Source organism: Coregonus clupeaformis, chromosome 18, assembly GCF_020615455.1.
Source record: "Coregonus clupeaformis isolate EN_2021a chromosome 18, ASM2061545v1, whole genome shotgun sequence".
Classification (NCBI taxonomy): domain Eukaryota; kingdom Metazoa; phylum Chordata; class Actinopteri; order Salmoniformes; family Salmonidae; genus Coregonus; species Coregonus clupeaformis.
Genome location: NC_059209.1, coordinates 47,871,948 through 47,888,453, shown reverse-complemented (window position 1 = coordinate 47,888,453; position 16,506 = coordinate 47,871,948). Strand labels below are relative to the sequence as shown.

Below are 16,506 nucleotides of genomic sequence, written 5' to 3'. Positions count from 1 at the left end.
ATCAAATGATATTACAAATATGACTTATGTAGTCAGATTAATGGAACATGGTTGTCTGTACTGTATGATGTACAGTATGAGAGAACAATCTTTTGGTTTACTATGTGCTCTGCTCTTTCCTTAGGTACGTCAGAAAGGACACATGCCTTTGGGACTTTCCCAGGGAACTATGTGACACCAGTGTAACTGCTTCACTCTACCTGTCCACTCCACAACCACATGGACTGTAGTGGACACATGACTATTAGATCCGCTTGCTTTAACCAGCACATCAGATCATTCCAGCAGCCAAATGATCAACCCCTGACCCCAACACCCCCTGTCCTCCCCCTGTCACCAACTTGGTTTAGTCAGGTCTGCATGTTCACGTCAGCCACTGACCACAGCTGTTGGCCAGTGTGCAGCTGGTCTGGAGGTAGGAACACCGTGTGGTTTGACACCTCACCCCCAGCATGTGTGGTCCTTCACTGAATAGACTTGGAGTGATTTTCACAGACACTACTTGAATGGATAGAATGAATGCTGATGATGATACTGGTACAGTATAAATAACTTTGTCCTCATTGACTACAACTCAAATGACATTCCTTCAGTATGGTTCATCTACTGCTGTGGAGTGTTCGGCTTAGCATGCACCTGCTACACTTTCTGTCACCCAAGTGCCATCACAGACACAAATGCCTGAGAATATCCTTATGTTGTCATGTTCTCTATAACGTAGACAGAATGAATGTTTCCTTTTGAAATGTCTTCCTACACTTTGATTTCAGATCTATAAATGCATCCTGGGTGTGTCCGAGGCTACAGCACAGCACTGATATGACCGTCCAATATACATGAATGGATCACTTACTTTATTATTTGAAACAATGGCATAAAAGATTTGTTGCTTGGTTACAAAACAGTTCTGCTGACTCTCCATTTGTTCAAGATTTTATTAGTGCTCTATGCAGCAGAGCAAACAATCAAGGCAATGTCCTTCAGCGTGTTATTGTTCACTACTTACATCTTCAATGAAGCTCACTGGTAATGATTCAGCCATTTGTGCAGCTTGTATTTCTGTTGGGAACATTTTAGTCATTTAGCAGACGCTCTTATCCAGAGCGACTTACAGTTAGTGAGTGCATATATTTTCATACTGGCCCCCCGTGGGAAACGAACCCACAACCTTGTCGTTGCAAGCGCCATGTTCTACCAACTGAGCTACAGGGGACCCAGGGAACAGAGGAGGTGTTGAGTGTTAAAGTGGAAGTTGAATGTGATGGTGGAGAAGAGAAGAAGATGATGAAGATGATGAGAAGGAGGTATGTTGGCATTATCCCCCAAGTGAATGCAACACGGAATGTCTTGACAGAACAGAAGTGGAGCTACACCAATTGTATCAATTCAGTGGAACCGCTGACATTTTTAGGCCATGACCTAAGCGATAGCAAAGAGATGCCATAGCTTCACTTTGGAGCACAGATCTTTTCTAACACTAATCCTGCTTGTCAACTACAACATTAAAACCCACAATGGTGTTCAAACATTACAGAAAGAAAGGAGTGAACAGTAAGATGGACCAGTAGATTGATTCCTTGGGCTACTGTACATTTGATTTGGTATCTCAGTTCTACTGCAAACTGTGTTTGTTTACTACTGTTTCTATAATCTGCCGCTTTGAAAATTAACCAATTTGCTTTGACATACAGTATACATTAAAACTGCGAATCGGAGGTGTGCATACAAGTGTAACCAATGGCAAATATACGTTTGTAAGCCAATGGGAAGCAACTAAGCAGTCATTTTATTTATGGACCTACCCAAACCCCTATTATGAAGTTGCCAACTGAAATGTTTCTCTGCTTTGTTCATTCACACTATCGTAAAAATGCCTTTTCTAGCCACAACATATGATTGTACAGGGTTTTAACCATGTATCAGATTAAACATATAATATATTTCCTTTAATACCAACCAATGTTATTCAATATCAATGATACACATACATTATGTAATTCAAATAAACCATATAAATTGATGATAAAAAGGTTTTGATGTGTGACTTGAATTGATTCCCAAGCAGTTTGACATTTGTGAAGTAGCTAGGCCAGGGCTCTCCGACCCTGTTCCTGGAGAGCTTCCCTCCTGTAGGTTGGAGCAAAAACCAATAGGACAGTAACTCTCCAGGAACAGGGTTGGAGAGCCCTGAGCTAGGCCTACCTTTAGCCTACCTCTATTTAGTTAATAAAAATGAGTTAACAGTCTGTTTCTGCTCTCTGAAAAGGAAGATTTCCCACAAATGTGTATGCCTGTTCTAGGAGTACTATTTTATTCCAAAGTGTGATTATGAGCCCAGAGACAGCCATCATCACATTTGACTATAGGCTAGCGCTCCGTTTCTTCTTCATACAAAGTGGTCGTGTTCCCCTGCTCAGAAGTTGCATGCATCAACCAATGGGTGCCACGTCATCGACTGTGCCGCTGGCACCAGATTGCTATAACATATGATGTGATGAGCTGACACCTAAAATACCTTTCAAGGCGTTGTAAGATCTGGAATGCGTCAACAACGTCTGCGCAAAGGAACACAACTTTTATCTCAAGTTGCTAAAGACAGTCGGACATTCTCTATTAAAATGTGTAGCCTACTTTATGCCCCACACTGAAAGTATTTTGTTGAGTGTTTTGCAGTGTTTATTTCCATTAATGTGTATGTAGTTGATTTCATGTTGCATTGATTTTGCAATTGCAAATGGCGTTTACGAAATGCATTTCTGAACCCCTCTTCCCGACACCTAAAGGTCCCGAAGCTTCTGCGCATGTGCGGGATTCTCTACTTTAAACACAGTCTCAGTTTCATTGGGATATGCATTTAGATCTTCTTGAGTTATAAAGTATTGTTTCGAAGTAGCCTACAGTGTTGTTTTGAATATGTGCAGTGAGCAAATTTTTGAGCAGATTGTGTTAACAAACTGTAACATACAGTAGCCTGCCTGTGTTTAGTTTCAATCAAAACTAAACGTTTTGGCCACATGACAGAAAAATTTGACCATTCACACAATCATCCTAAAGTCTCATAAGAATTATTATTATTTTTGTCATACAGTAACGTTATACTATGCTATTATATTCAGTTATGTTATGTAGAATAGGCCTACTTTCATTATGTGAACTTGCAGACAGTGATTCAGCTTTGATCTAACTTTATTAAATGAGCACCATTCGCCAGAGTAGCCTGTAAACTAAAGTAGAGAATCCCGCACATGAGCAGAAGCTTCAGGACCTTTAGCTGTTGGGAAGGCTACTCAAGAAAAGCGTTCAAGAGATAGAACGGGACCTTAAGCACTTACACAAATTAGTAACATATTGTACAAATGCACTTACAAATTCTTAACATATTGTACAAATTGGAATTCATAACATATCATACGAATTGCACAAACAAAAAACAAACACAAAAAAAGCAGGATGTAACATATCATACAAAATGGATGACATTGTACACAATTGTGCACAATTTTCGGGGACCTACTTTCAGAACTACTGGCTAAAAAGTAAAACTAACCTCGATCTGGAACACATCTTTAATTAGCTAGTGGCCAATCACTTTGGACATTCTTTGTTCTCCAGGGGATTGCCTGTATGCACTTGCTCAGCGAGAGCTGTTTGGGAATGAGCGTATCCATTGTAGCTGCTGCCACGGGGGAGGTTAGTTTGAGAAAAGTTTGCAATTCTCATATTGTTTATTGTTATGTTTTGCTTTCCTACACTCTTAAAAGGGTTCCAAAAGGGTTATTTGGCTGTCCCCATAGGATAGCTCTTTTGGGTTCCATGTAGAACCCTCTGTGGAAAGGGTTCTACATGGAACCCAAAAAGGTTCTACCTGGAACCAAAAAGGGTTCTTCAAAAGGTTATCCTATAGGGACAGCTGAAAAACCATTTAAGGTTATATATAATTTTTTTAATGTTATAAGATTGTACTTGTTGTCATTTTTCAATCACACATCCATGTATTGAGTCTTTTTGTGCCAACATGGTAATGTAAGAGGCCAGTAGGGACTTAGGCCTACCTGGTGGGAAATGTTCTGGGAATAGTAGGCCTATATTAATAACGCAGGCTTCCTAACACAGAGGGTATTTAACTCAGTTGGTTTCAGCCTTTCAGGGCAGATGGAGTGGAACAGATGGTATGGTACATTATGTCAAATTTGGGCTGACTTAAGCCAATTAATTTAACTACAAGTTAAGTGTGAAGTGACATTAAGCCAACGTCTATTTTCTTGTAAGTACATGAATGCAGTTGTCATTACTCTCTTCCCCTTTAGGCTATTCAATAAATCCCGTACAAATGGCAAATCTTGCCTTCTATGCATACCTATCACCTACCTCCCTTGGCTGCGAGACATGGCAGCCTACCCTTTGACACAAAACATTCTGCTACCCATATATTCACAGAGCTGGATACCTGCTGTTCCCTCCTCACCCAGGCCTCAACTATGTAGGCCTAGCCTACTAACCTATAACACAATCCTCCATTGTTTAAACATGCTTTGAATTTAATCATAAACCTCTGGCAATTTCACCAGCCCATCCTGTAGGCGTAGGCATATGTAGGCCTATTGTCTATGGATCAGTTGAATTTTGTAATGCTATTTATTATCTGCAGATGGCGCACTAAGACAAATGTGCAAGGCACTATGGTCATGGCTAGAAGGATCCAGTTTTTGTCAAATTAACGTCAGATTTGACTTTTCATAGCAGGTTAGGAGAATTTACGCAGCAGGTTAGGATAACTAACGTAGCAGGTTAGGAACATTGGGGTAAGGTTAGGAAAAGGGTTAGGTTAGCTAAAACGAAATTTGACAAAAGCTGGATCTCTTCTAGCCATGACCATATGTAATATCTCAATTATTACCCACTCTCCCAGTATCCCCGACACGCCCAGCGCGCTCATGCCTTTATTTTGATAACAGCACGTGGCTCTGTGAGCCATCATACCGGTGACTACAGGTGGTTTCATATCACTTCTGTATCCAATACCCAGCAATAGAAGTGCATTTCGGAAGTATTATTTTCAGACCCAGAGGCTTTTGATCACACTGACAACATAGCAGCGCGAATCGCTCTCAGAGAAGGCTGAGATTCCTGTGAGCAGAAAGAAGGAACATTGAAAACGGCATTTTTCTGTATTTTTGTAGGCGACTTGCGCGCAAGGGGTGGAGTGTTTCTGGTCCTGCGCTCTTTTAGGTACTGTCGCCTATGAGTTTTTGACGTGTGTTGGATCTGCCGGTGTACGGACACAATTCGACTATCACTGATTATTGATCAACTGCATTGATTTAGGTAAGTGTAATAGGCTACTTTCTGTGTGTCCCCCAGGTCAATTCACACTAGGCTATAGGCTAGGCATCAATCATTTGATTCAATTAGGCGTCAATTCACTTTATTTACACAAACAATTATAAATAATGTATCCGAATGTATGCAATTTATGCAGGCCTATACCTATAAACATAAGATACAAGTGTTCTTGTTAATGCTGGCAAATTGTCTGTAAACCTTGGTTGATGTAATTATTCACTTGATTGCTAATTTAAGGCTCCGTTTACACAGGCAGCCCAATTCTGATCTTTTGCCCAATTATTGGCAAAATAACTGATCTGATTGGTCAAAAGACCAATTGGTGAAAAAAAGATCAGAATTGGGCTGCCTGTGTTAATGTAGCCACAGTGCCCCTAGCCATCAGAACTGGAACAATGTTGTTTTGTGTATCTTGGATTTATACCCAAACTCGCAACAGGCTTGACTGTGCCTGTCTCAGACCCCCACCCCGTTGGATTGACTGTCACTGAAAAGGAGGAATAGTTGCCTCCAACATCGTTTAGATTTCATTGGCTGTGTTTACACAGGCGGCCCAATTTTAGATTGGCCAATTATTTGACATATCTGATACCTTTCTGATTGATTGTTTTCCTAATGTGTAAACAGCAAAAACACAAATGGAATCTAATCTTTTGAGTTCAGATTTATACCATACCATTTGTATCGCCTCTGCTAAATTGTGAATGAAAAAAACTTCAGTGTAAACTTAAATGACTAAACCCAGACAGAAAGTGTGTAGAAAAAAATAGTTGGCCTATATATTTTTAAATAATATAATCTTTGAGAACTAGAAATCACCAAAATAAAATCTAGACTGTCAGGGAGATTTGAAAATTCCCAAAATGATGAATTTAGGAGTATTTTTGGCATGGCTGGATTACTGACGGGGCATGCATGGGACATGCCCAGGGGTCCCGATTGGAGTCCCCATTGGTTTTGTTATGTTTGAGCATAAGAACACAGAAATAGCCATGACAAAATGTGTAGAATTGCAGGAAATTAGCTGACAAACGGGCAATTTTTCTCTCTGCTGGACTGATTTAAGCCGAGCCCCCCCTCCCCATTCTGTGACCATTGCCACAATTGAAAAATATAAAACAGGGTAACACTGGTAGATTGAATTATTGGGCTTTTTTAATGGGTGGGAAAAAGCTGGAAGTGTTTCCCAGGACTCGTGTGTTGCTCTCAACCCAAGCCCCATTCAAACCCCCAGCCCCATACCCCCGCCCCCTGCCTGCTGTTTGCACTGCGCTGTACCAGTACACCTCCATTGTGTTTGTTCTCTGCAACCTTTCATGTGCTTGCTGCCCCCAACTCCCCTCCTCTCGTTTTCAATTGTGTCTGTTTCCTGATGGTTCTGCTGTTCTGAGTGTGCAGGGCCATGGCACAAACAGTTCACAGACAAACAGTCCAGGGACAAAAACAGTTTTGGACAAGTAGTAGCCTACATTTTTGGAGAATGTAGGACAGTAGCCACCTACTTTAGCTGCTGTGGAAACATTTTTTATGTATTTTTTGGCCATTCCTCTTGTTTTTGTTATTTTCATATGAACAACACTAATGATGTTTTTTTCGGCTCTATTGCATAGAGCCTTTCCCCTGAATCACAAGAAGCAACATGCATGAAGTTGCAGTTCTGGAGGAAGTTACACTAAGAGACAATCTGGTGGAGTTTGTGTGATGAAAGCTTCACTGTTGCTTGTTCTCTTGTTTCTAGCTTTGTGGTTTTCTCAGTCGCTGTCTTAGCTGAGACAGACGAGTGTCAATGGGTGACTGACTGGCTCATGTTACTGGGTGACTGACTGGCTCATGTTGAGTTTCTTTAAATACTTAGTTTCAGTTCAATAGAAATGTCTGATATCAATTGCCATCTCTTTCGGTCTGTTTCTACTTTCTTAGCATTTCCTGTTCTCTGTAAGAGTTCTGCTCTGTGTGTGTAACCACTGCCTGAGATGGCTTTAGACTTTGAATGAGCTGCAGAGACTCGTTGTTGCAACAGGATATTTAGAAAAAGTGCATGTGTTGAACTTGACAAAACAGTAGTAAACTTTCCTGTGACTGCCTCAGTGGTTCAGAAGTCTTAAAATCAAATAAAAGTTTATTGGTCTCGTACACAGATTTGCAGATGTTATCGCAGGTGCAGTGAAATGCTTATGTTTCTAGCTCCAACAGTGCAGTAATATCTAGCAATACAATAACAATACACACATAGTACAAAAAGTAAAACGAAATATGAAAATGAGCAATATCAGAATGACCATTGTCAGGGTCTGGGATAGAGATGTGTGTGTATATACACTACCGGACAACATTTTTAGAACGCCTACTCATTCAAGGGCTTTTCTTTATTTTTACTATTTTCTACATTGTAGAATAATAGTGAAGACATCAAAACTATGAAATAACACATGGAATCATGTAGTAACCAAAAAAGTGTTTGTATATATATATATGTTATATTTTGAGATTCTTCAAAGTAGCCACCCTTTGCCTTGATGACAGCTTTGCACACTCTTGGCATTCTCTCAACCAGCTTCATGAGGTAGTCACCTGGAAAGCATTTCAATTAACAGGTGTGTCTTCTTGTTTGTGGAATTTCTTTCCTTCTTAATGCGTTTGAGCCAATCAGTTGTGTTGTGACAAGGTAGGGGTGGTATACAGAAGATAGCCCTATTTGGTAAAATACCAAGTCCATATTATGGCAAGAACAGCTCAAATAAGCAAAGCGAAATGACAGTCCATCATTACTTTAAGATATGAAGGTCAGTCAATACGGAAAATCTCAAGAACTTAGGAAGTTTCTTCAATTGCAGTTGCAAAAACCATCAAGCGCTATGATGAAACTGTCTCTCATGAGGACCGCCACAGGAATGAAAGACCCAGAGTTACCTCTGCTGCATAGGATAAGTTCATTAGAGACTATCAACGTGGCACTGTCATAGGGTGCCACCTTTCCAACAAGTCAGTTTGTAAAAATGCGCAATGCCAAGCGTCGGCTGGAGTGGTGTAAAGCTCGCCACAATTGGACTCTGGAGCAGTGAAAACTTGTTCTCTGGATTGATGAAACATGCTTCACCATCTGGCAGTCCGACGGACAAATCTGGGTTTGGCGGATGCCAGGAGAACGTTACCTGTCCGAATGCATAGTGCCAACTGTAAAGTTTGGTGGAGGAGGAATAGTGGTCTGGGGCTGTTTTTCATGGTTCGGGCTGTGCCCCTTAGTTCCAGTGAAGGGAAATCTTAATGCTGCAACATACAATGGCATTCTAGGCGATTCTGTGCTTCCAACTTTCCTGTTTCAGCATGACAATGCCCCTGTGCACAAAGTGAGGTCCATACAGAAATGGGTTGTCGAGATCGGTGTGGAAGAACTTGACTGGCCTGCACATAGCCCTGACCTCAACACCTTTGGGCGGAATTGGAACGCCGACAGCGAGCCGGGCCTGATTGTCCAACATCAGTGCCCGACCTCACTAATGCTTTTGTGGTTGAATGGAAGCAAGTCCCCGCAGAAATGTTCCAACATCTAGTGGAAAGCCTTCCCAGAAGAGTGGAGGCTGTTCTTACAGCAAAGGGGGGACCAACTCCATATTAATGCCCATGATTTTGGAATGAGATGTTTGACGGATGCTACCATGATTATGAATAGTCCTGAATGAATCGTGAATAATGATGAGTCAAAGTCACAGATGCAGAACTATACATACCCCCAAGACATGCTAATCTCTCACCATTACAATAACGGGAGGTGAGCATTTTTTTTTGGGGGGGTGATATTTGCGCTTCTAACTTTCTCAATCATCATTATTCACGATTCATTCAGGACTATCCGTAATCATGGTAGCATCCACATTAACGTAAAATGAGGCTAGGAAACACTATCACCACCGATAAATCTACAATAATCGAGAATTTCAACAAGCATTTTGCTACGGCTGGCCATGCTTTCCACCTGGCTACCACTACCCCGGCCACCAGCTCTGCACCCTCTGCTGCAACTTGCCCATGCCCCCCCTTCACACAAATTCAGACAGCTGATGTTCTGAAAGAGCTGCAAAATCTGGACCCCTACAAATCATCTGGACTAGACAATCTGGACCCTTTCTTTCTAAAGTTAGCAGCCGAAATTGTCGCAACCCCTATTACTAGCCTGTTCAACCTCTCTTTCGTAACGTCTGAGATCCCCAGAGATTGGAAAGCTGCCGCGGTCATCCCCCTCTTCAAAGGGGGTGACACTCTAGATCCAAACTGTTACAGACCTATATCCATCCTGCCCTGCCTTTCGAAAGTATTTTAAAGCCAAGTTAACAACAGATCACCGACCATTTCGAATCCCACCGTACCTTCTCCGCTATGCAATCCGGTTTCCGAGCTGGTCATGGGTGCACCTCAGCCACACTCAAGGTCCTAAACGATATTATAACCGCGATCGATAATAGACAGTACTGTGCAGCAGTCTTAATCGACCTGGCTAAGGCTTTCAACTCTGTCAACCACCGCATTCTTATTGGCAGACTAAATAGCCTTGGTTTCTCAAATGACTGCCTCGCCTGGTTCACCAACTACTTCTCAGATAGAGTTCAATGTGTCAAATCGGAGGGCCTGTTGTCTGGACCTATGGCAGTCTCTATGGGGGTGCCACAGGGTTAAATTCTCGGGCCGACTCTTTTCTCTGTGTATATCAATGATGTCGCTCTTGCTACTGGTGACTCAGATCCACCTCTACGCAGACGACACCATTTTGTATACACCTGGCCCTTCATTGGACACTGTGTTAACAAACCTCCAAATGAGCTTCAATGCCATACAACACTCCTTCCGTAGCCTCCAACTTCTCTTAAACACTAGTAAAACTAAATGCATGCTCTTCAATCGAACGCTGCTGGCACCCGCCCACCCGACTAGAATCACTACTCTCGGCGGGTCTGACCTAGAGTATGTGGATAACTACAAATACCTAGGTGACTGGTTAGACTGTAAACTATCCTTCCAGACTCACATTAAGCATCTCCAATCCAAAGTTAAATCTAGAATCTGCTTCCTATTTCACAACAAAGCCTCCTTCACTCATGCTGCCAAACATGCCCTCGTTAAACTGACTATCCTACTGATCCTTGACTTCGGCGATGTCATTTACAAAATAGCCTCCAACACTCTACTCAGCAAATTGAATGTAGCCTATCACAGTGCCATCCGTTTTGTCTCCAAAGCCCCATATACTACCCACCACTGTGACCTGTACGCTCTTGTTGGCTGGTCCTCACTACATATTCGTCGCCAAACCCACTGGCTCCAGGTCATCTATAAATCACTGCTAGGCAAATCCCTGTCTTATCTTAGCTCATTGGTCACCATAGCAACACCCACCCGTAGTATGCGCTCCAGCAGGTATATCTCACTGGTCATCCCCAAAGCCAACACCTCCTTTGGCTGCCATTCCTTCCAGTTCTCTTCTGCCAATGACTGGAACAAACTGCAAAAATCTCTGAAGCTGGAGACTCATCTCCCTCACTAACTTTAAGCATCAGTTGTCAGAGCACCTTACCGATCACTGCACCTGTACACAGCCCATCTGAAATTAGCCCACCCAACTACCTCATCCCCATATTGTTATTTATTTTGCTCATTTGCACCCCAGTGTCTCTATTTGCACATCATCTCTTGCACATCTATCATTCCATTGTTAATACTAAATTGTAATTATTTTGCACTATGGCCTATTTATTGCCTTACCTCCATAACTTGCTACATTTGCACACACTGTATATATATTTTCTGTTGTATTTTTGACTTTATGTTTTGTTTACCCCATATGTAACTCTGTGTTGTTGTTTTTTATTGCACTGCTTTGCTTTATCTTGGCCAGGTCGCAGTTGTAAATGAGAACTTGTTCTCAACCGGTTTACCTGGTTAAATAAAGGTTAAAGAAAAAAAAAGATTTAAAAAAGATGGGCGCGGTAGCAGTGAGCATGTTTTAGGCCCATGTGGACACCTCGGACCTGGCTGGTGAACTGCGCGACTTTTCTCTCAAAACAGTGCAGGGATGGAAAGTGGCTGTCGATCGCAGTTCACCAGCCAGGTCCGAGGTGTCCACATGGGCCTAAAACATGCTCACCGGGTCGCAGTTGTAAATGAGAACTTGTTCTCAACTGGCTTACCTGGTTAAATAAAGGTGTACAAAAATAAAAAATAAAAAGAAAGAAAAATATATATATATAAATGAAAAAATAGAAAAAAGTCTTAAAACATATTCTATTCTTATTTACAATAAGTGACTCCAAAATGACACAATACATTATTTACCATTAATTTCTATTGGGCACAAAATAATCTGAAACACAACCAAAACAAACAGTAAATGCATCCAAAAAGTTTATAGAGTCACAAGCTTTATGTTATCATTGCGTGCTAGGAATATGGGACCAAATACTAAAACTACTTTTAATACACATATAAGTAAATGTGTCCCAATACATTTGGTCAGTGGCGGCTCCTGAAAAAATTCTCAGGAGGGGCAATTTTTCTGATGATTTAGGTGACCTACACACATTTAAAAAAAAGATATGTCCAGCAACAACATGAAGACAGGGGCAGCATATAAGTCAATACCAGAAGCATTTATTGACTGATCTCAAAAGTGTTGGCTTACCAGGGTTGGTGGAGCCCTCAGTTTCATCTTTGCCTCGCAAAGCTAACTCAAACACTCCGCAAAACTTCACACACTGGATTAGCCGGCTGAGGATGTGGCGGTTCTTGCTAATGTCGTAGTAAATATATTTGTTATAGTGAATATGGAATATGATATGTTGAGTAAAATGTTGTGCTAAGATCTATTTAGGTCAGGAGCTGGTTATAAGTTCTGTTCCTATCCAATAACAATGGACAAAAGGGTCCTATCTTGTCAGCCTTGTCAGCAGGTGGCCAAGGACAACACCCACGCCATAGGCCTCTCAGTTCTTCCAACTCACGAGTTCTTGCTCTGAGGACACACACACACACAAACACACACACACACACATCATCACTGTTAAACACACACACACACACACACATCATCACTGTTAAACACACACACACACAAAAAATCCCCTCTCTTAGGCTGAACATTTGAAGACAGAGAACCCGACTCAGAGCCAATGCAACAGTGACAGTAGCCTGCAGGGGACCTCGCCCAACTCATCAGGACCAATCAGAAGATCAGAACTACTAGATTGAACCTACTTCATTTATTGCATAAAATGTCTGCACACAATGTTTCGGGGCTCTCTTCAGATAATAATAATAATAATAATAATAATAATAATATGCCATTAAGCAGACGCTTTTATCCAAAGCGACTTACAGTCATGCTTGCATACATTTTTGTGTATGGGTGGTCCCGGGGATCGAACCCACTACCTTGGCGTTACAAGCACCATGCTCTACCAGCTGAGCTACAGAAAGTGGATACTCATGGATGCGCATTGCAATTGTAAAATGTCAACACAATTGGAGACACCACGTCATTTTTGGAGACATGTTATTGACAGTAAACTATTGTAGATGCGACTGCTAACTAAATAAAACATTTTAGCTGGCTAGCTAATCATCTTAGCTAAATGTGGGGCAAACAATTCAGTTATTTACCGTTAATTTGAGGGATTGGGGTGAAAGAAATCGAGTTACATAGTGATACTTTACGATATACTGTATTGACAATATCGCAATATTTTAGCGCTAGTTGGCTGTACCTGCACCAAAACACCATTATTGTTCCTTCATAGCTTGTTCTCAATCTTTTCACATTGGGAGCAAATTTGTTTTCAGCACTTTTATTTCCATGACTGATCAAAACTCGTTCTCATGGCTTTCTGATCCCTCTGCAACAGACATATGGTGCGCAATAAAATCACAGTATCGAATCGCAATACGTATAGAATCATGAGACTCGCAATGCTGATGCATATATCTTATCGTGAGGTTCCTGGCAATTCCCAGCCCAAGTTCATTTGCCACAACAAATCTCTTCGCTAGCAAACGCGATGTCTTCTCCAAAACGGCAATGTGTCTCCAGCAATGTTTACTTTTTTGACGTTCTATGGCATCTCCACTTTCCAAGCATATATGACCACATGTAATATTTTGGTAAGTGATGCAAATAGTGAACTATGTAGGGCCAGGATGTAAAATATATGTAGCTGCAGCAATTTCTCTTATCTGATATGGTAAGTAATGGGGCTTAATTTATAGCTCCCTAAGAGTTTGACGAACGGGTCCGTGAACGCGATTCCAGATATATTTACCTCTGAATAAACTGCCTTTATTACATCATATCCACATCCAGTAAACTTGTGATTATCAACACTAACCTCATCGTTGTGGCGGCGGACAGCTAGCCTGTATCCCTCGTCATCCAGTTGAGTGAGTGGCAATGTCTTTTTTCGTTCGTACCAATTTTTTGGAAAATCCTCGGGTGTAGGACTTTCCGCCTTTAGTAGAAACCTGTTGAATTATTAAATTTGGTCTGGGAGGTCCTAATTGTTTCGTTGCCAATTTATCTCCATTTGTTCGCCGACAAAAAGGAACTTCTTTCAAACAATCCACTCTTTTCTCAGTTACGTTCATGGTTACGTAACGTATGACGACAGCGTAAGTGCAAGCCCACAGACACCCATTGAGATTGTATTGAAGGCTCTGAAATTTGAAAAAATAGATTTTACATGGGAGTCTATTACAGACTTCTGGGCGATTTTCAACCTGACTGAAATCGCCCCAAAAGGGGGGGGAGCCATTTGAAGCACGACTTTAGCCTGATTCGACATTTAGTGGCAGTGTGGCACTGTGGCAGATCAGACGTATAGATTACAACACTGATAACTACTGTTGCCGTGATATAATTGATTAGAAAAAAAATCCCTTCCTTTTCCCGTTTGGCAGTGCGTCGCCCATATCGCCCTATTGAACAGGCCGCCCCTGCATTTGGTCCTCTATTTACAAAAACTGCTTTAATTTCTAAACAGTTCACCTGATATGGATGAAAATATCCGCAAGTCTGCACTTTAACTCCTTAGTCACTGTATCATTTCAAAGTGCTGGCATACAGAGCCAAAATAAGAAAAAAATGCTGTCCCAATAATGACTGAGGGCACTGTGTATGTATGTGTATGGACAGTATAGGAAAGGTGTGTACAGCAGTAGTTATAATAGTCTGTGTAGGGGAGGTGGTCTGATCGCAGTGGGGAGTCAATCTGTGTAGCGCCAACACCAGTAACATGATCCTCAGATGATGCTGTTGAGAGAGAGGGAGCGAGAAGTGGAGCCAGTGCACTCTGAAGCCACACAACTGACACAACCATGCCTACTGTACCGAGTACAGTAGTAACAGCAGTAACAATAGCTTCTAGATGATATGTGGCATGGTAGTTTTTAGGACAGTGTATAAAGAACATGTTTGCGTAACCTTGATAAAATAATTTGGTCCCTTGCATGAAAGGTTTAATTCATAATGACATTGAAATTCCAGAGATTATTTATTAGAGATATTTTAGGCTAAATATAAACGCTGTCACGTTTTCCTTTTAAGAGGGAGGAACCTGCAGCTCAGTCTTGGGTGATAATAGTAGTCTCACACAACCTAGGAAGATCTTAGTCACTCATCTTCCTTCAGCAACACCCCATTCTTTTAATATCTAATCTGTTATTGTTTGTTATGTCCTCTTCACCTTAGTGATGGCAATTCTACTTGATGAAGTCACTGCGTGTGAGAATGTTGAGAATGTTATTCCACATCATTTAACACGGGAAGAGGCTTTCCATGGCATTCCTCTCTCTCTTCAATTCAGGGCAGGCAGCAGGACGGGTGTCCATCAGCCACAGTCCTCCTCACGAAAGGGCGTGTGCTTGAAAACATTACAGGGCATCAGCAAGACAAGAACACTCACAAAGGCTATGGAAAGTTCACAGAGCTAAATTGCCACAAGCAAGAGATTTTCTTGTGTGAATCATACCCAGAGCATTCTGCTGCAACCACAGCAGTGGATGATGTGTGTGTGTGTTTATGTTGCATTTATGTTCAGCCAGAAGCAAATTCCGATGAATGAAGTACATCTGCAGATTGAATCATGCCATTCCCCCTGCATTAGCACATACGTTTATTGTCCATTTTGATCCATTGGAATTTTGTCCCTGACTTCCAGGAAAAAGAGCGCACAGGCCTGTGTAAAACCTGGTTCTGTAGTAACCATGGGGAAAGGTGAGGAGTGTGAGCTGAGCATGGTGCATAAGCAGACATGTTAATTTCCAGGCCTGGCATCTTCTCTGTGCTAGCCAACAAGACTCGCCTTTAAAGCACATCAGTCAGAATAGAGCAACCCTGCCATAAATGTGGTTTAGTGACACACACATGAAACCAAAGACTCACCCAAGGGTGTGTTAGCATTATCTTGCTATACTTACTTCTGCTAAACTGTAGATGATTTCACAGACTTGTTTTAGCAGGTCTCATACCCACATTCACAATTACGTTGTTTGAAGTGACGGTAAACAAAGAATAAGGCACAGGGAGGGAGTACTTTAGACAAGTTGCATTGTGTCAAAGGTATGGCCGGGGACTTTAATGCAGGGAAACTTAAATCTGTTTTACCTCATTACTACCAGCATGTTAAATGTGCAACCAGAGGGAAAAAAACTCTAGACCACCTTTACTCCACACACAGAGACACGTACAAAGCTCTTCCTCGCCCTCCATTAGGAAAACCTGAACATAATTTTATCCTCCTGATTCCTGCTTACAAGCAAAAACTAAAGCAGGAAGCACCAGTGACTCGGTAAATAAAAAAGTGGTCAGATGAAGCAGATGCTAAGCTACAGGACTGTTTTGCTAGCACAGACTGGAATATGTTCCGGGATTCTTCCGATGGCATTGAGGAGTACACCACATCAGTCACTGGCTTCATCAATAAGTGCATCGACGACGTCGTCCCCACAGTGACTGTACGTAACCCAAAAAGAAGCCATGGATTACAGGCAACATCCTCACTGAGCTAAAGGGTAGAGCTGCCGCTTTCAAGGAGCGGGACATCCCGCTTATAAGACAGCTTATAAGACATCCCGCTATGCCCTCCGATGAACCATCAAACAGGCAAAGCGTCAATACAGGACTAA

At 41.7% G+C, this 16,506-nt stretch overlaps 2 protein-coding genes across 9 annotated transcripts in view; both read left to right on the top strand.

Moving 5' to 3' along the window:
- sorbs3 (sorbin and SH3 domain containing 3) overlaps nt 1–1,037 on the top strand; it is a 55,020-nt gene extending 53,983 nt beyond the window's left edge. For 6 of the 7 annotated variants that reach the window (XM_041836242.2, XM_041836241.2, XM_041836244.2 and 3 more), the window contains one exon: nt 125–1,037. In XM_041836242.2, coding sequence (XP_041692176.2) covers nt 125–186 — 62 coding nt within the window. In that variant the 3' untranslated portion in view covers nt 187–1,037. The remainder of the gene's footprint in view (nt 1–124) is intronic. The other variant, XM_041836240.2, reaches the window with a different exon arrangement.
- A 3,892-nt stretch (nt 1,038–4,929) lies between these two features.
- LOC121530892 (PDZ and LIM domain protein 2) overlaps nt 4,930–16,506 on the top strand; it is a 78,644-nt gene continuing 67,067 nt past the window's right edge. The window contains exon 1 of one of the 2 annotated variants that reach the window (XM_041836238.2): nt 4,930–5,325. The gene's annotated coding sequence lies outside the window, so the exon portion shown is untranslated. The remainder of the gene's footprint in view (nt 5,326–16,506) is intronic. The other variant, XM_041836237.2, reaches the window with a different exon arrangement.